The following is a 19677-nucleotide window of genomic DNA, read 5'->3' as shown; positions in this document are numbered from 1 at the left end:
TAAATTAGATACAGGTCTTAATTTATCATATATTTGCCAGATATATTTGCATCTGTATTAATAAAGTTTTCTCTCTCTTAAGTTCAAGAGTCTCTTCATGTTTTATTTATGTTGAGCGCCCTCTGGAGGAATAAAAATGTTTAGCAGAGCAAATGTGTGCATCTGATGTCATCTTTAATACTGCAGGGCAAAAACCAGTGTGGCATTACAGTTACAGAGCAGGTTACGATCAACAATTTGACCAAACTGGTGCCATAAGAATAATGCAGAAATAAAAAAGTCGACAAAAAGCAAAATATAAATGTTATGTATCGCATATTTCTCGAAAAGAGCCAAGTGTAAATTACTATAAATTAACTACAACACAGAATCAGAAAAAAATTGGGACAATATGGAAAATGCAAATAAAAATACACCACAAACCCTCTACTGGAGACAGGTCGGGGCTGCAGGGAGGCCAGTCAAGGACCTGTATCCTCTTCCTCTGCAGCCAGGACTTGGTAATGTGTGCACAATGTGGTTTTGCATGGTCTGTTAAAATATGCATGGGCGTCCACGGAAAAGAAGGCAGCATATTGTGCTTCAAAATGTTTATGTACTTTTCAGCATTAATACTGTCATCACAGAAGTGCACTGACACAAACCCATTCCATAACAGACCCTGGCTTTTGGACTTGTTGCTAGAAATAATGTGGGTGATCCTTCTCTCTTTTGGTCTGGAGCTGGAACCAGGGAAAGTGACGCTGACAACAGGGTTGCGGATCAAAATGCAGGTTTATTAGCGAGGTCAGGTAAGCAATGTATACGGGCAATCCAGAGTCATAGTCAAATACACAGGCAGATGGTCAGAAGGCAGGCAGCAGACAGGAAAACACAGATAAACAAGGCGAGGATCAAAACATGGCAAAGCAAGACAAAGGAAACGCGTTGTAATGTCACTTGAACAGATAACAAGACTCAGCAAAATTGTGTGCGTGTGTCCAAGTAATCAGTCTGAGCAGCTGACTGTGTGAATGTGTGAGTGTTTGTGTGAGTGTTTGCAATCAACTGTGACTTGGAGCAGGTGTGTGTGTGTTGCATGACTGAATATGTTGTCAATAACATGGCGGATTTGTAGTTTGTGTGAATGTGAGTGCTTACCAGCGATCTCTGGTTGTTAGATCGCTGGTGATCGTGACAGGAGCTCACAGCGCAAATTTCTCCTAAAAATACCTAAAATACTGATTCATCTGACCACAGTACACATTTCCACTGTGTCGTGGTCTATCCCAGATGCCTCCGAGCCTAGAGAAGTCGCTGGGGCTTCTGGACACCGTTAACCTAGGGCTTCCTTTTTGCACAGTACAGTTTTCACTGGAATTTGTGGATGTATCTACGTTACCTTTCTTGGATGCTGCTTTGTACCAAATCATAATTACAATCACCTGTTGACATCACCTGTTTCAAATCACATTGTTATTTAACCTGATTACTAGCCCTCAATTGCTCCTGTGCCAACTTTTTTGGAACGTGTTGCAGGTCTGAATGACATGATTGTATTACATTTACTAGCAACTGTATGTGCTCATTAACATTCACTTATAGATGATGTTGTAGCAACGCAAGCAAACATTACAAACTTTATACACATTTTTTTAAGGTCAAAAATGTATTCTGAAGGCGTTTTCCTGTTGGTTTGATCTGCACAGGAATCTGATCATGTGGTTTGATGTGTTTGCAGATGAACAGCTTCAGTTGGTTGTTTGTCCTCATGATGTGTGTCATAATTCACGAGGAAATGTCAGATCAGTAAAAATTGCTGATTTTCATGATATTAAAGGAGATGGACGAGTGAGCGGAAACTGGTTAGAGGAGGGTTCACATACAAGCAGATATACTGAAATTTTCACACATTTCAAGACTTTATATTCACTGAGTTTTCTGTGAACCAACAAAGACAATGCTTCTCAAATTAGTTTTGTTCTGTTTGTGGCGTCTGCTTGGTAAGTTTTAAATGATGTCTTTGGTTGCTTCTGTTCTGGTACTATCAAATAATTTGGCTTCATTTTAAAATTAAGTTTAAATTCAGATGTACACACTTTAATTATGGATATTTTTAAGGTATTAAAGTTATTTTTAAAGCTTTAATCTTTGACTTTTCTTTAGGTGTGTTAGGTGATGATAAAGTGAAATTAGTGAAGGAGGGAGACTCAGTGACTCTAAACTCGGGTCTCACTGAAATGATGGATACTGATCTGATTCTATGGTGGTTCAGGGATGAAGACACTTTAATAGCTGAAATTAATGTAACGACTGACAGCATCTTTGTATATGATGATATTCTTGGTGGGAGATTCAGAGACAGACTGAAACTGGACAATAAAACTGGATCACTGACCATCACAGACACCGGAACTGAACATGATGGAGATTACAAACTACTGATAATTGGAGCAAAATGGGCAGTTGACTGGTTTAGTGTGTCTGTCTGTGGTGAGTCTGTTCTTTTTATATAGGAATATATATATATATATATATATATATATATATATATATATATATATATATATATATATATATATATATATATATATATATATTCCTGCCAAAACTGTGCACATTAAGATGTTAAATAGTTTTTATAGCTTAAAATTACAGACCATAAAAACACTTATGCAATGCACTAAGCCAATGCACAGAAGCTAAAGCCATTGACGAGATGTTTATATTTATGATTATTCTCTATTTTAGCTCATCTTCCATTTCCAGTAATCAGTAGAAATTCTTCACAGTGTCCTTCATCCTCATCTTCATCAGTGCAGTATTGTACAGTGCTGTGTTCAGTGGTGAATGTGAATCACGCGACTCTCTCCTGGTACAAAGGAAACAGTTTATTGTCCAGCATCAGTGTGTCTGATCTCAGCATCAGTCTCTCTCTACCTCTGGAGGTGGAATGTCAGGATAACAACACCTACAGTTGCGTGATCAACAATCCCTTCAGCAACCTGACTCAGCTTCTGAACGTTAGTCAACTCTGTCACACATGTTCAGGTATGGCAGTTCTAATATTGACATTTATTTACTCAGCTGATCTCAGTTTGTTGATCTTTATCTTCTCAGCCAACACCACAGCATTGGCCAGCCTTATTTAGGGTGAGCTACTAGGAGATAGTATATAAAATTAGCCATGCTATGTTGTCCATTCCTATTGTAGAAAAAATTGTCTCACTCTCACCACAGAAGTCGTCCATTTTCATTGTCTTACACTAACTGCAGAAAGAGTCATCTCACTCCCACCACAGAGAGTTGTCCATTACTAATGCAGAAAGAGTTGTCTATTCCCACTGCAGAAAGAGTTGTCTCGCTCCCACCACAGAGAGTTGTCCCACTCTGACCACAGAAAGAGTTGTCCACTCCCACAGCAGAAAGAGCTAATCATTCCCATCGCAGAATGAGTTGTCTCAGTCCCAACACAGAAAGAGTTGTCTTGCTCCCACCACAGAAAGAGTTATCTCAATCCCACCACAGAAAGAGTTGTCTCAGTCCCACCGCAGAAAGAGTTGTCTGTCCCACCGCAGAAAGAGTTGTCTCAGTCCCACCGCAGAAAGAGTTGTCTCTGTCCCACTGCAGAAATAGTTGTCTCAGTCCCACCGCAGAAAGAGTTGTCTCAGTCCCACCGCAGAAAGAGTTGTCTCAGTCCCACAGCAGAAAGAGTTGTCTCAGTCCCATTGCAGAAATAGTTGTCTCAGTCCCACCGCAGAAAGAGTTGTCTCAGTCCCACCGCAGAAAGAGTTGTCTCAGTCCCACCGCAGAAAGAGTTGTCTCAGTCCCACAGCAGAAAGAGTTGTCTCAGTCCCACCGCAGAAAGAGTTGTCTCAGTCCCACCGCAGAAAGAGTTGTCTCAGTCCCACAGCAGAAAGAGTTGTCTCAGTCCCACAGCAGAAAGAGTTGTCTCAGTCCCACCGCAGAAAGAGTTGTCTCAGTCCCACCGCAGAAAGAGTTGTCTCAGTCCCACCGCAGAAAGAGTTGTCTCAGTCCCACCGCAGAAAGAGTTGTCTCAGTCCCACAGCAGAAAGAGTCGTCTCAGTCCCACCGCAGAAAGAGTCGTCTCAGTCCCACCGCAGAAAGAGTTGTCTCAGTCCCACAGCAGAAAGAGTTGTCTCAGTCCCACCGCAGAAAGAGTTGTCTCAGTCCCATTGCAGAAAGAGTTGTCTCAGTCCCACCGCAGAAAGAGTTGTCTCAGTCCCACCGCAGAAAGAGTTGTCTCAGTCCCACCGCAGAAAGAGTTGTCTCAGTCCCACCGCAGAAAGAGTTGTCTCAGTCCCATTGCAGAAAGAGTTGTCTCAGTCCCACCGCAGAAAGAGTTGTCTCAGTCCCATTGCAGAAAGAGTTGTCTCAGTCCCACCGCAGAAAGAGTTGTCTCAGTCCCACCGCAGAAAGAGTCGTCTCAGTCCCACCGCAGAAAGAGTTGTCTCAGTCCCACCGCAGAAAGAGTTGTCTCAGTCCCACCGCAGAAAGAGTTGTCTCAGTCCCATCGCAGAAAGAGTTGTCTCAGTCCCACCGCAGAAAGAGTTGTCTCAGTCCCACCGCAGAAAGAGTCGTCTCAGTCCCACCGCAGAAAGAGTCGTCTCAGTCCCACCGCAGAAAGAGTCGTCTCAGTCCCACCACAGAAAGAGTTGTCTCAGTCCCATTGCAGAAAGAGTCGTCTCAGTCCCACCGCAGAAAGAGTTGTCTCAGTCCCACCGCAGAAAGAGTTGTCCATCTCTACTGCAAACAGTGTTGCCCACTCTCACCACAGAAAGTGTAGTCCATTCATATTGTAGAAAAATTTGTCTCACTCTAACTGCAGAAAGCGCCATCTCACTCCCACCACAGAGAGTTGTCCCACTCTGACCACAGAAAGAGTTGTCCATTCCCACTGTTGAAAGAGTCATCTATTTCCTCTGCAGAAAGCATTGTCCATTCCCAGTGCAGAAAGAGTTGTCTATTCTTGTCCACTCCCACCATAGAAAGTGTTGTCCATTCCTATCATGGAATATTTGGTCTTACTCTCACCACAGAAGTTGTCCATTCCCATCAAAGAAAGAGTTATCTTACTCCCACTGCAGAAAGAGTTGTCCATTCCCATTGCAGAAAGCTGTCTCAGTCCAGCCACAGAAAGAGTTGTCTCAGCATAAGGTGTTGTCCACTCCCACCGCAGAAGGAGTTGTCTATTTCCACTACAGAAAGATTTTCCCATTCCCATCGCTAAAGTGTTACCTCAGTCCCACCACAGAAAGAGCGGTCTTGCTTCCACCGTAGAAAGAGTTGTCTTACTCCCCCCATAGAAAGTTTTCTCACTCCCATCACAGAAAGAGTTGTCCACCGCCACCACAGAAAGAATTGTCTCAGTCCCACAACAGAAAGAGTTGTCTCACTCCCAGATAGAAAGAGTTTTTTATTCCCACAGCATAAGGTGTTGTCCACTCCCACCGCGGAAAGAGTTGTCTCACTCCCCCCATAGAAAGTTTTCTCACTCTCATTACAGAAAGAGTTGTCCACCTCCACCACAGAAAACGTTGTCTCAGTCCCACCACAAAAAGAGTTGTCCATTCCCCCCACAGAAAGAATTGTCCATTCCCACAGCAAAAGGTGTAGTCCACTCCTATCGCAGAAAGAGTTGTCTCAATCCCACCACAGAAAGAGTTGTCCATTTCCAATGCAGAAAAAGTTGTCTCAGTCCCACCCCAGAAAGATTTCTCTCTCTCCCACTGCAGAAAAGTGGTTGTCCATTCTCACAGCAGACAGCGTTGTCCACCCCCACAACAGAAAAAGTTATCTACTCCCACCGAAGAAAGTGTTGTTCATTCTTATCACAGAAAAAATTGTCTCACTCTCACTGCAGATAGCGTTGTCTCTCTCCCACCCCAGAAAAAGTTGTCCATTCTCACAGCAGGTGTTGTCCTCTCTACAAATGTGTTGATCTTATTTACAAAACATATTTAACACTTGTGTTTGTTCCTCAGACTCTGTTCACTGCTGTGGACCAACTGAAGCTGTGATCCGATTGGTCCTCTCTGCTGTTGTGGGCATGGCTACTGTTATTATTGTGCTTTATGACATCAGATCCAGAAGATCAAATTCACAAATTCACCTGTAACAAACCTGAATAATGGGTAATATATCCGTTTTTAATCATTTCATCTTCATTTATTTGTTTAATTATATGAACTTGATGTTCTGATGCAGTTCATGTGAGTGTTTTTTATAAATACTTAATATTACAACAAAAAAAATAATTTAGTTCAGTACAACAAGCCATATGTATTAAATTTTTATAGACATAGTTTTTTTCATGTTTCTTTTTTGTAGTATTTCTCTAAAATAAGACACAGATCTTACTTGACTGTGCATTTGTCAGATGTATTTGCTTGTCTTTTACAATAAAGTTTTCTCTATCTAAATTTAATAGTCTTGCCATTTTTTGATTTCATTATGTTGAGCGCCCTCTCAAGGAATTAAGCAATTTGGCAGAGCAAAAATGTGCATCTGCCCAAACTCACAAACCACAAACATAAATCATGTAATTTCACCTATAATTTCCATTTATTTTTAATGGCTTTATATTTTCATCTTTCCACCCTGAAAGATTTCAGAACAAGCAAGTGTGTGTTGCAAAATGATAGATGGCTTATTTACAAATTTATCCTTTTTGACACTTCTTAGCAAACTTTATCCAGTCTTGTCCTCTGAAATGTTCCTGTTTTACAGTGTGATCACTTTGTTGCAGGTTATAGCAGTCATGTAATAATTATTTTCTCCAGCAGAGGGCGCAGGTAGTTTCATCGAGATTCATCGCACACCAAGGTGAGAAACATGGAAAAGAACAGGGGTCTGTTCTTTGTAGCTCGCTTAAATGATCTAAGATGATTTGGCAGATCCTGGATCTTTTAATCTGGATAACTGATCTCTAGCTAATTTGGTTCTTCGAACAAGTTCGTGAATCAGGTTAAAATGTCTGGATGAACTGATCTGAGATCAGTTCATGGCACAGCAGCGTAATTAATTATTCAATTATCCATGTGAGCAAAATTATATAAAATTCATAGGAAACAGTTTTGTTAAAATTACGCAATAACTTTTCACCTTTGTTGTGGGCTGCATGCTTTACACTTTCATGTGTCGAGAGTATTTAGCAATTTATTTAGTTTTACAGTTAGAGTGGATTTTCTTTATTATAGTAGTCATAGTAGTAGTAGCTGGTTTCTTAATCGGTGTAAAGAATCACTGGATGTTTAAATTAATTTAGCATCACAAAAGTGTTTTTATGTTGGTAAAGGTGTCTGCAACTTTTGTGAAGCATCAAATCGCTGTCATATTAGTTGTCAAAACATGTGCATGACTGCATAAATGTATTGCTTTAAAAAAAAAAAAAGTTGCATATTGTGCATGTCTATTATCATACACATTGTACTAAAGCAGTTGAATACATTTGTATCTAAAAAGTTCATATCATTAAATTTTCTCTTTGAACCACCTGGTGGCAGTCTTTGTACTTTTATTTCGGAGTGCAGATTGCATAAGTTTTATTAAAATATATATTTTTACTTTATATAGTTAAAAAATATATTTACTATTTTCCCAAGTGTATATAACTACTTTAAGAAAATATCAGAATTCGGTACAAACTTTCAGTATTACCTTTGCTTAAACTGACCCGATCTAATCCTGTTGATAGGAAATGAGCCTACTCCCGAGCAGGTGAGAGCTACCGGAACTGTTGCTATGACAACAACTCTCAGATGAGTTTTGAAGAACGAAATGATCCTGGATCATGTAACCAAATTCAGCTAACCGAGTAATCCACGTACGAAGAACGGACCCCAGGACGCCATCGACTATTTAACAACTATTTAGTCAAATAAGAGTTCAGGGTCAAATATTATGGACACAACAGTAAATAACACACCAGTAGATGCAGATATCAAATCAACACTCATGAGGCGTTTCTCTCTTCTGCTGTTAGTTTCCATATAAGTAAGATCAGCACATTTTTATGATGTTAAAGAAGATTGTTGAGAGAAAGGAAACTGAGGTTATAGGAGGGCTCACATTAAATCAGATGAATATCTCAATTCAGTCTGGAGAATGTTCAGACATTTTCAGGGCTGCCATCTTGAGCTCTTCAGTGAGATGAAGAAGAAAATGTTCCTCAAATTACTTCTGCTCTGTTTGTGTCGTCTGGTCATTGGTGAGTTTTTAATCTATTTTTATCACAAGTCTTTTAGCGATGGATTCAGTGTTTAATTTTTCTAAAAGTTTTTTTTAAACACTAAAACAGCCACATCATTAGTTTTAATTGTGGTATCTGAAGTAAAAGCTTTCTGTGTGTAATGTTGATATCGACTTCAGTTCCTGCAAATTAGAGTTTTTATTCAGAGTAAGCACAAAGTGATTATTAATATACACCTTTTATAAGTTGAGTCATTTGAACTCACCATGAAATCAAAGTGTACTCTTCTTGTTTTTTAGGCATATAGTAGTCCTTGTTGTAAACTATGTATCTGGGCTCTTCATTATTTTTTTAAAATTAACTTGCTCTCATAAACTTCAATCAAAAACCTTTCCTCTGCCTTAAAACACTTTCTTCACGTTATTCCTTTAGGGTAGACATATTAGTGGTTGTCTCGTTTCTGTTCATTTTGTTAGTCTTTCAACAATTCAATTGGTTCTCAAAGAACAAAATCTTGCACTGCCCTCCATTTTGTTCTAATTTCAAGTTTCAACTGGATGTAGGTCAAGATAGAGGGTTAAAGGAAAATCTTAAATTCTATTTCAGGGTGACTTTAAGCTGACGATCTTTTCTATTAATATTGATCTAGCCCTAAAAGAGCTGTCCACAGTCTCCCATATTTACATTTTTCTCATTGAACTCATTCTGCAATGTGGAAGTTCTTATTGCGACTGCTTTAGAACTTTGGTCACACTTTATTTTGATGGTTCCTTTGGTTGAATTTAAGTTAGATTACCTCTACATACCAACTAATTCTCATTAGAATATAAGTAGACCGTTAGGTTAGGGTTGGGGTTTCAAAGTTTCTTATGGTCAATTAAATGTCTGTTGAAGGAGCAGTATCTACAGATATTAAGCAGGCAGTCTACTAATACTCAAATGGATCATCAAAACTAAGTGGTCCAAGAACTTTTAATTCAGTTGGTATGGGCGAAATCACTACGAATAATAAATGGTAGAAAAGAGTTAAACTACTTCCTCTACAAACAATTATGTTCATGACTATACATAAAAAATAGAATAATATAATATGAAATATCAGTGTGCAACATCAAGCAGCATAACAAGCTGTTTTACAGGCAGAGGTGGTAGTAGCACCCTCAGGTAACTGTTGTGATGGCTGTGATATGGCACAGATTCAGAAACAGATTAATCATACTGGCCCACTAGTCATGCAGTTGAGGTGCTGGAATGTCAAGAATGATACCCAGATGGAACATAAATTATCAAAAATCAATTCAGGTTCATTCATTTTGCATGAAGCGCACAATTTAGAGAGAACATCAACTGTACCGTTCTTGGATCCAGGACGATAGGTATTCACATAGTTGAAGTGTGTGAAGAAAGCCCAGCGAGTCTGTCACGGATACTGTGTACTCTCTTTGTAGATATGGTGGAGATTTTTGTGATCATTGAAAAAGAAAGCTCAGACCATTCCAGCCAATGACGTCACACCTCTGGGGCAAGTTTGATAGTTAGAAATTCACAATTTCCTATATTGACAGTTTCTATGAGTAGTATGCACAGGGCTGAAGGTAAGGCGAATCACTGGACTGTGTGTTGAGGCAAGTTAGAGCTAAACTCTGCAGGGACACCGGCCCTCCAGGACCGAGGTTGGTGACCCCTGTTCTAGACTGTTGTTTAGGTTGCCCTCTGGCCACCACCAGAATCTGAAGACAACAGAAGGTCAAAGATCTCAAAGTGTACCTTGTCTTAGCTTTGTCAACAACCACTGCTTTATATGCCTCTGCAAGTCCCATGGGATTTCAGTGTAGCAGCATCCTGTAAGAAATACGTGTAAATCTTTACATTGAGATGCAATCTCACAAATTCTCCACTGAGTGCCCCCATTTGGCATTCTTCATCTCTTTACTGAACCATAAATCATTGCTGTGGTCTTGCTAAATATGGAACACCAACAATACAATAATAAACCATTACTCCCATTTCACTAACCAGTTCTTTGAAGTTTTGAGCACAGCCACTAAAGGCACTTACCTTTGCAGACCAGTTGTTTCATCTTCATCAAAGATCCTCCACCATTACTGAAGTGGCTGGAATGAGTCTGCTCTCTTGTCCGGGGTTGAATAGCGAGATTTGCTTGGTCAGAGGAGAATGGCCAGACTGGTTCAAGCTGATAGAAAGGCAACAGTATCTTAAATAACCCCTCGTTACAACCGAGGCATGCAGAAGAGCATCTCTGAACACACAACACATCCGACCTTGAGGCGGATAAGCTACAACAGCAGAAGACCACACTGGGTGCCATTCCTGTCAGCTAAAAATAATTATGGGAAACTGAGGCTACAATTTGCACAGGCTCACCAAAATTGCTGCATCCTGCCTTGTATCAATAGTTCAGGCTGGTGTTGTAATTGTGTAGGGGATATGTTCTTGGCACACTTTGGGCTCATTAGTACCAACTGGGCATCGTGCCACAGCCTACCTGAGTATTGTAGCTGATCATGTCTATCCCTTTATGACCACAGTGTACTCATCTTCTGATGACTACTTCCAGCAGGTAACACGCCATGTCATAAAGCGTGAATCATCCCAGACTGGTTTCGTGAACATGACAATGAGTTCACTGCACTCAAATGGCCTCCACAGTCACCATATCTCAATCCAATAGAGCACCTTTGGGATGTGGTGGAACGGGAGATTCGTATCATGGATGTGCAGCCAACAAATCTGCAGCAACTGCGTGATGCTACTATGTCAATATGGACCAAAATCTCTGAGGAATATTTTCAGTACCTTGTTGAAGGCAAAAGGGGCTCCAACCCAGTACTAGTAAGGTGTACCTAATAAAGTGGTGAGTGTATTTGAATACAGCCTGACCTTGTTCCAGTGCATATTCAGAGACCAGTCACTGTTGTTCCACTGGATAGAGGAATCCTCAAACGTTCCAGCTTTTGATCAATGGATCAGAGAGATTGTGGGACTCTTGTCCATTTACAGAGAGTTGTACAAAGAACCAAGAGGTTTGCAGATCCCCGTAGATTAAAAACACCTACCTACCAACCTGCAACCTAGTTTGGATTTCTATCTCGGTTTAACTGGGTCTATGCCACCAATTGTCTTCTAAGGGCATACTCTCACTAGGCACGGTTGCCTTGAACCGTGCCGAAGCACGATTGTCCCCCCTCCCCTCTCCCCCAATGGTCTGCACTCACACTACATCTTTACCTACAGAACCTGAGCATACTTCTGCCATCGATGATGTGAATGTTCAGTTTTGCAGAACAATTTCACAACTTTTGATGTTCATAAAGTCCTGGTGCTACAGGTACTGTCGTGCAGCAAGGGGTTTGCGTTTTTGGTAATCTACAAAAGTTTGCGTTCATTGAAAGTAAGAATGATTAATAAATCCATATGAAACAATCCCTTCGTGTCTTTAGTTTTGGGCTCGCTTTGCACTCACACTACAAGTGTATCATGCCAAAGCCCAACGCTCCTGCACACCTCTTCCAACCTGACCAGGGCCGGCCAACTGAACCATGCCTGAGCCTGATTCAGAGCACTCACACTTTTCAAACGAACCAGGAAACGCACTTGGGCACAGTTCGGATAGCATAGTCTGAGTGCACCCTAAGAAGCTGAGATCCTGCTACATAAGTCCGTTCACAGAAGCAGATCAATGAGGTCTGCTACCAACTACAGCCCCTCACCACCACCACCACCCCCTTCTGGGTACTGCATTTACCCTATGTTTCATGTTTCACTGCGTAATGTCATCTCCCCCTCTGCCACAGAAGACCCCAGAGCTAACACAAATCCCCATCCACTAGAGCTCCATACACCAATGGTCACCAACCTTTTTTAGCCAAAGACAAGGTCTACCCTTTTAACATAATAATAGAAAAAAGCTACACATCTCATTTGCATTTGCAGCTTATGACCTTTGATTTAACACTAGTTTAACCTACTTAATTTTTTTTTTAATTGATGACATTTGGAGGGAAGAAATGGCTGTGGTGAAAGGGTTTCAGGAGCTGGTCCCGAAAGAGGAGGGAGTACTGTCAGGCATTCACTTTCAACTATGCCTCCACCTAATTCCCAGCACCCAAGATCACATCACCTGAATTCCCCATCTCATCCTACTGTGCTGTGACATTATGATTAGCTCCCATTACAAGTATTTTAGAGATTACATTTTAAAGACAACATCGTGTGATTTACAGCTTTATTCTGATCATATCTGTTCTGCAGGTGGGATTAGTGATTATGAAGCAACTGTGGGAGATTCAGTTACTCTGTGGTCTCGTCTCACTGAACTGAAGAATGAGGATCAGATCAAATGGTTTGCATATGAAGAAATTTTAATAGCAGAAATCAATGTAAAGGCAAACAGATTCTCTGTTTATGATGATGTTCTTGATGGGAGATTCAGAGACAGACTGAAACTGGACAATAAAACTGGATCCCTGACCATCACAGACACCAGAACTGAACATGTTGGAGTTTATAAACTACAGAACAAAGATATTAATATCAGGAGAGTCTATCTTGATGTCTCAGGTGAGTTAAATAGTAGTTTCACCTGTTTATTTTTTTTTTTTTTTACTGCGCAACAAATTTTAGTCAACAAAAATTGTATTTAAGTCTCTTTTAGTAATGCAATTCTGTTTAACCCAGTCAATATAAGTATCTAGTAGTAGTGTTGTCAAAAGTATCGAGTTCGATACCAATCGATACCTGGAATTTTAAACTATTAACACTAACCTTTGAGCGTTTTATACATTGTAAAGCTTTCGTTTTAGTTTATATTAATTTAAGTTGCATTAATACAAATTTTTTTGTCGATTTAAGGTTTAGTTAGCTGAAGGTCTGAGCATTTCAGTCTTATCCTAGTCAGAATTATCCATGACCATTTTCGTCTAGTTTTAGTCGACAAAAACAGATAACATTTAGTCTGGCTTTAGTCAACGAAGATTGTATTTTAGTCTCTTTTAGTAATGCAATTCTGTTTAACCCAGTCAATATAAGTATCTAGTAGTAGTGCTGTCAAAAGTATCGAGTTCGATACCAATCGATACCTGGAATTTTAAACTACTAACACTAACATTTGAGCGATTTAAGGTTTAGTTAGCTAAAAGTCTGAGCATTTCAGTCTTATCCTTGTCAGAATTATCCATGACTATTTTCGTCTAGTTTTAGTCGACAAAAACAGATAACATTTAGTCTGGCTTTAGTTAACGAAGACTGTATTTTAGTCTCTTTTAGTAATGCAATTCTGTTTAACCCAGTCAATATAAGTATCTAGTAGTAGTGTTGTCAAAAGTATCGAGTACGATACCAATCGATACCTGGAATTTTAAACTATTAACACTAACATTTGAGCGTTTTATACATTGTGAAGCTGTCGTTTAATTTTTATTTATTTATTTTTTTTTAATCACATCAATACTTTTTATTTTTTTGGTCTATTTAAGGTTTAGTTGGCTAAAAGTCTGAGCATTTCAGTCTTATCCTAGTTAGAATTATCCATGACCATTTTCGTCTAGTTTTAGTCGACAAAAACAGATAACATTTAGTCTGGCTTTAGTCAACGAAGATTGTATTTTAGTCTCTTTTTTAGTAATGCAATTCTGTTTAACCCAGTCAATACACTATAAGTATCTAGTAGTAGTGTTGTCAAAAGTATCGAGTTTGGTACCAATCGATACCAATCAGTTCGAGACTGTAATTTTAAAAACGTCCATTTCCTGCTAACATTCATAAACATCGCTGATTGAATATCAGTTTCACCTGTTTATTTTTTTTTACTGCGCACAATATTAATCAACACCAAATGTTGCTTTATTTGTGTCTTTTCTACTGTTTTACCTGTTAATTTGTCTCATTTTTATGGTTTTACTCTATTAATTCAGAATTTTTATTCAGACTCTAAATTCTTAGTTTGTAAATATTGACATTTTTTCCTCTTTGTGTGTTTTTTGATAAAGATAAAATACGAGTGGATGAGGGAGAGTCCGTCACTCTGAGCTCTGGTGTCACTAAAATAAAGAATGATGATCAGATTCAGTGGAGGTTTGGAACAAAAGAGACTTTAATAGCAGAAATCAATAAACAGACCAACAGAATCTCTGTATTTGATGATGTTCTTGATGGGAGATTCAGAGACAGACTGAAACTGGACAATAAAACTGGATCTCTGACCATCACAGACATCAGAACTGAACATGCTGGACTTTATAAAGTACAAGTCAACAATAAAATCTACACTGTGAAACTTGCACTTCAGAGTGAGTTGAATACCAGTTTCAATTTAATTATTATTAACACAAATATATAATTACTAATACAAAAATATTTTCATTTTTGCTTATTATTGATTTGAATTTCATATGTACTTTTTCTTCTGTAAACCATCAAATGTCAGTCTGAATCTGTCTCTGTTGTTCATAATCTGTTTCTTTTCTGTGTGTTTGGTGAGACAGGAGAGAATAAAGTGTTTGTGGAAATGGGGGATTCAGTCACTCTGAACACTGATTTTATTAAAATTATGAATGATGATCAGATTCGGTGGAGGTTTGGAGATGGAGACACTTTAATAGCAGAAATCAATAAACAGACCAACAGATTCTCTGTATTTGATGATGTTCTTGATGGGAGATTCAGAGACAGACTGAAACTGGACAATAAAACTGGATCTCTGACCATCACAGACACCAGAACTGAACATGCTGGAGTTTATAAAGTACAGACCAACAATGAAGTCGACTCTGTTCAACTCGAAATTTATGGTGAGTTGAAAGCTAGTTTCATCTGATTTCTTTTAAATCAGCACAAAGATACAATTATTATCTGTCTTGCTTTTCTTTTTGTTGTTTTATTATATTCATTTCAAATGTAAATTTACTTTTGTAAACATAAAATGAGCACAAAAATCATTGTTATTCATACTCTATTTCTTCTCCGTGTGTTTGGCGATGCAGTAAACAGGAAGGAAGTGTCTGTGAGAACAGGAGAGTCAGTCACTTTGATCACTGGTTTTACTGAAATGATGGATGATGATCTGATTCAGTGGAGGTTTGCAAATATACACTCACTGATAGCTGAAATCAACAAACAGACCAACAGATTCTCTGTATTTGATGATGTTCTTGATGGGAGATTCAGAGACAGACTGAAACTGGACAAGAAAACTGGATCTCTGACCATCACAGACACCAGAACTGAACATGATGGACGTTATAAACTACAAACCAACTATCTTCATATTTCCTTCTATCTCACTGTCTTTGGTGAGTTACAATTGTGTTTCATCTGATTCAACACATATAATACTAATCCACACAATATTTTGTGTATTTTATTATATCAAACTTTCAGAAGCAAATGGAGCATTGTAAAGATCTTAAGTCATCTTTGCACAGCTGTTTTAAAGCAGCCCTAAAGCAAGTCTGTGTCTGCTTAGACTTCAGTGTAAAGACATAATACTGCATTAATCTGACCTAACAAATACCAGCTCTGACCATCTCAATCTCTAGTATCCAAGACTGTTTTGGTTCAGTGTAAATAAAATGCGAAGCAGTGTCACTGTCATGGCATCCCAAAGAATGCCTGTCTGTTTTAGCCAAAAACATTAGGCCCTAAGTCATTATCAAGAGCAGCCGGCAGCTAGCTCTCTGTAACTCTCACATGGTTGCCCACTGAAGGTGAGTAGGGCAGCGCCCGGTCAGTACCTGGATGGGAGACCACATGGGAAAGCTAGAATGCTGCCGGAAGTGGTGTTAGTGAGGCCAGCAGGGGGCGCCCAACCTGCGGTCTGTGTGGGTCCTAATGCCCCAGTATAGTGACGGGGACTCTATACTGCTCAGTGAGTGCCATCTTTCGGATGAGACGTTAAAACCGAGGTCCTGACTCTCTGTGGTCATTAAAAATCCCAGGATATCCTTTGAAAAAGACTAGGGGTTTAACCCCAGCATCCTGACCAAATCTGCCCACTGGCTTCTGTCCATCATGGCCTCCTAACCCTCTCCATATCATAATTGGCATCATCATTTCTCCACCAATCAGCTGGTGTGTGGTATGCGCAAAATGGCTGCCGTCGCGTCATCCAGGTGGATGCTGCACGCTGGTGGTGGATGAGGAGATCCCCCCCCCCCCCCATGTGTAAAGTGCTTTGAGTGTCTAGAAAAGCGCTATATAAATGTAAGAAATTATTATTATTATCAAGAGGTTTTCGTTTCGTTTAGTTTTAGCGATTTCTACCTTTCTTTAAGGCTAGCCTATTTCAGAAATAAGTAGGCTATGCTGAATTTTGTGTCTTATTAGGATTTTTATTTAGTTTATAATGCTATCCTACTCTTATGAGTGGTACGGTATGGTTTGGTACGCTTTTATGTCCTTTTTCCACGGTCAAAAGGTACCAAAAAGCCAACCATACTATACCAGTTTTTGGGTAACCTTTGCAAAGGGTACCTAGCTGTCATGCCTGGGTTCTCTCAGGAAGGCAAGGATCGCAGGATTTATCAAACACGTAGATTTATTTACACTCACTTGGAAGGACATAGGATACACAGGAGACTCAGGAATGACATGGGGTGACAACAATGCACAACTCAGAATACCAGACAATGGACTGACTAAGCTCAGGGATATAAATACACACGACATGATAAAAACTAATGACTAACAGGGGTGAGACACAGGTGAAACTCATGAACGCAATGAAATGGCGGGAAACAGAACAAAGGGGTCACATGGTGAAAACAAACACACATGGAGAATGGAAACATGGGGAAGGTCACATGACGAACACATAGGGGCCTGACATCACCCCCCCCCCCTCTTTGAAGGCGCGTCCTCGCACCTTTAACAGGAGAAATGAGGAAACAAGATGGAGAGGAGGGGCCAGGGAGGAGTCACAGGAGGGTGGAGCCAGGAAGGCAGCTGAAGCAGGAGGCGTAGGACCCAGGACACAGCCAGGAGGAGGGCCCAGGGTGGAGTCGACGGAGGGAGGAGCCATGGAGGAGGAGTGGTCGCCGGCTCCAGGGGATCGACCATGGGAGACGGCGCAGCTGGAGGTGGATCCCAAGGAGAAGACGAAGAGCCGTAGGGCGAAGGTGACATCGAGGTCCCAGAGAGCCGAGGTGGAATGGATGGCTCAACCGACCGAGGTGATGACACTGGTCTGGAAGCACGTGGTTGGAGCCAGAGCGACAGAGGACCGAGGCGTAGCTGGAGGGAACGAGGAGCTCAACTTACAAACGTGAGAGTGACGCGTGAAAAAAACAAAGCAAACAAATGATTCTTTCAGCAACCTGAAAGATGAACAAACTGCCATTAATAATAATTATTATCATCATCGCCTTTTGGACTGATATGAACTCAGTCAATATGAATGACAGGAATACTTTCTAACAAGATGTTAACGTTACATATGTTGAAGAATAAGGATGAGATGTTTGTGCTGACTGTATATGTTTATGAACCCAAATAAGAACTAAATATATGTTGTTGTTTTTTGTAATTGGTAACATCTCAGAGACTCTTTTATCTTATATAATCTAATCGCAGACGTACTATGTAACAGTACAGTAGGCTATTTCGCATTATCATTGATCTGCAGCTATAATCAAATCCTGTACATAGAAAGTTAGTAATTAACATTTATGTATACACTATTTATTTAGAAGTATTTTTGTATATAAAGCATTTGTTTAGTAAGAAGTGCTTCCCATATGATGTGAGAACTTTGAGTGAGAATGACATCGACTGCAACTTTCTGTTGTATGCCACGTCTACAAAAAGGGTTTCATTGGTAGCCTTTGGCAGTGGAGACACAAGCCTGGTAAAGGCGACCCATACTGAACTGTACCGTATCGTACCATATCTGCGTAACAGTATGACAGGAGGGTAGATCGCTGAATGCACCACATTCTTTCATGTCCGCAATGTATTTTGTCCCTCTGCATTGCCAATTCTGCTTCATGTGTAATTTCCCATGTTGCATTATTGTTGCCCGTTTCCACTGAGTGGTACGGTACGGTTCGCTTCTGTACGATTTTATCATACCTAAAAGTGAACCGTACTGTATCACTTTTTGGCTACCCTGTGCAAAGGGTACCTAGCACAACAAAAGGGTACCAAAAGGCAGAGCTAGATGCGCAGCTGAACGCTATTGATTTACAGAGTCATCATTCACGTATACACAAGCGAAGAATGAAAACAAAGAAACCGCCATTTTTAAATACACAGGCGCGACATCACACCGTAATAATATATACATATAAAAACAAGCATGGGTTAATCCTAGCTAAAACAAACCTTGTCGTCATCTTGATAAACAGCCACAAAGTCAAGAAGAACAAAATCTGCCATGTCCTGTTGTTGTTTTACGAGGCCGCCTAAAAGTGTCAGGGGTTTCCCGTTTTCCAGGAAGCTCGCGATCGCTTAGTTTCATTCTCACTGTCAGCGAGTTTATTATTAGGTTTTGAATGCTCTACTGTGGATGGGTCTTGTCCACTTTGGTCACTTGATTCCTCCTCATTTCTCTTTATTCTCTGGTGTTTTCAGCTCTGCCTGTTCCTGTCCTCATCTTCAACTCTTCTCAATGTTCTTCATCCTCATCTTCATCAGTGCTGTATTGTTCAGTGCTGTGTTCAGTGGTGAATGTGAGCACTGTGAGTCTCTCCTGGTACAAAGGAAACAGTTTATTGTCCAGCATCAGTGTGTCTGATCTCAGCATCAGTCTCTCTCTACCTCTGGAGGTGGAATATCAGGAGAACAACACCTACAGCTGTGTGATCAACAACACCATCAGCAACCAGACTCAACGTCTGGACATCAGTCAACTCTGTCCCACATGTTCAGGTACAGCAGAGCTGATATTAGTGGATGGCAGTGCTGATATGAAGCTTTATTGACTGATCTGAGCTCAGTTTGATGTGTTTGTTCCTCAGACTCTGTTCACTGCTGTGGTCCTACTGAAGCTGCGATCCGATTGGTCCTGTCTGCTCTGGTAGGCGTGGCTATTGTCATTATTGTGCTTTATGACATCAGATCCAGAAGAGCTGAACAAGATCAAGCACATATTGACGCATCACAAACCTGAATGATGATGTCAGAGAACTGCTTTCAGTCATTTCAAGATTTTAGATGAACCTGATGATTCTGATGCAGCTCATGTGAGGGTTTGTTATAAATACAGCAGCAGACTAAACACGCACAAAAAAAACAACAACTTTGCTTTTATTTAGTTAAGTACAGCAGGCTTGATGTATTACATTTTTATATACAATAATTTTTTTCATGTTTGTTTTGTAGTGTTACTATTTTTCAGATTCAGTTTGATTTATTGTTTATATTTCTCTAAAATAAGACACAGATCTTACTTCACTGTGCATTTGTCAGATGTATTTGCTTGTCTTTATCAATAAAGTTTTCTCTCTCTAAATGTAGTCTCTTGATGTTTT

General features: G+C 40.0%; 2 protein-coding genes across 2 annotated transcripts; both read left to right on the top strand.

Annotated features, from left to right (window-relative positions):
- The first annotated feature begins 391 nt into the window (after positions 1 to 391).
- Positions 392 to 6118, top strand: LOC130216568 (uncharacterized). Its single transcript, XM_056448463.1, has 4 exons — positions 392 to 500; positions 2146 to 2472; positions 2731 to 3030; positions 5985 to 6118. The coding sequence occupies exons 1-4, from the start codon at positions 392 to 394 to the stop codon at positions 6116 to 6118; spliced, it is 870 nt and encodes a 289-aa protein (XP_056304438.1).
- A 6101-nt stretch (positions 6119 to 12219) lies between these two features.
- LOC130216567 (uncharacterized) lies at positions 12220 to 19340 on the top strand. Its single transcript, XM_056448462.1, has 5 exons — positions 12220 to 12272; positions 12645 to 12772; positions 14200 to 14499; positions 18779 to 19075; positions 19165 to 19340. The coding sequence occupies exons 1-5, from the start codon at positions 12220 to 12222 to the stop codon at positions 19314 to 19316; spliced, it is 930 nt and encodes a 309-aa protein (XP_056304437.1). The 3' UTR covers positions 19317 to 19340.
- The last annotated feature ends 337 nt before the right edge of the window (positions 19341 to 19677 follow it).

Source organism: Danio aesculapii, chromosome 22 (assembly GCF_903798145.1).
Source record: "Danio aesculapii chromosome 22, fDanAes4.1, whole genome shotgun sequence".
Classification (NCBI taxonomy): domain Eukaryota; kingdom Metazoa; phylum Chordata; class Actinopteri; order Cypriniformes; family Danionidae; genus Danio; species Danio aesculapii.
The sequence above is the reverse complement of the archived record's forward strand: the minus strand, read 5'-3'. Positions and strand labels throughout refer to the sequence as shown.

Coding starts and splice junctions, on each gene's coding strand:
- LOC130216568 (XM_056448463.1), top strand. CDS start 392: ATGGAAAATGCAAATAAAAATACACCACAAACCCTCTACTGGAGACAG. Junction 501..2,145: donor TCCTCTGCAGCCAGGACTTG/GTAATGTGTGCA, acceptor ACTTTTCTTTAG/GTGTGTTAGGTGATGATAAA. Junction 2,473..2,730: donor GTTTAGTGTGTCTGTCTGTG/GTGAGTCTGTTC, acceptor TCTCTATTTTAG/CTCATCTTCCATTTCCAGTA.
- LOC130216567 (XM_056448462.1), top strand. CDS start 12,220: ATGGCTGTGGTGAAAGGGTTTCAGGAGCTGGTCCCGAAAGAGGAGGGA. Junction 12,273..12,644: donor CCGAAAGAGGAGGGAGTACT/GTCAGGCATTCA, acceptor TGGGAGATTCAG/AGACAGACTGAAACTGGACA. Junction 14,500..18,778: donor TGTGAAACTTGCACTTCAGA/GTGAGTTGAATA, acceptor TGGTGTTTTCAG/CTCTGCCTGTTCCTGTCCTC.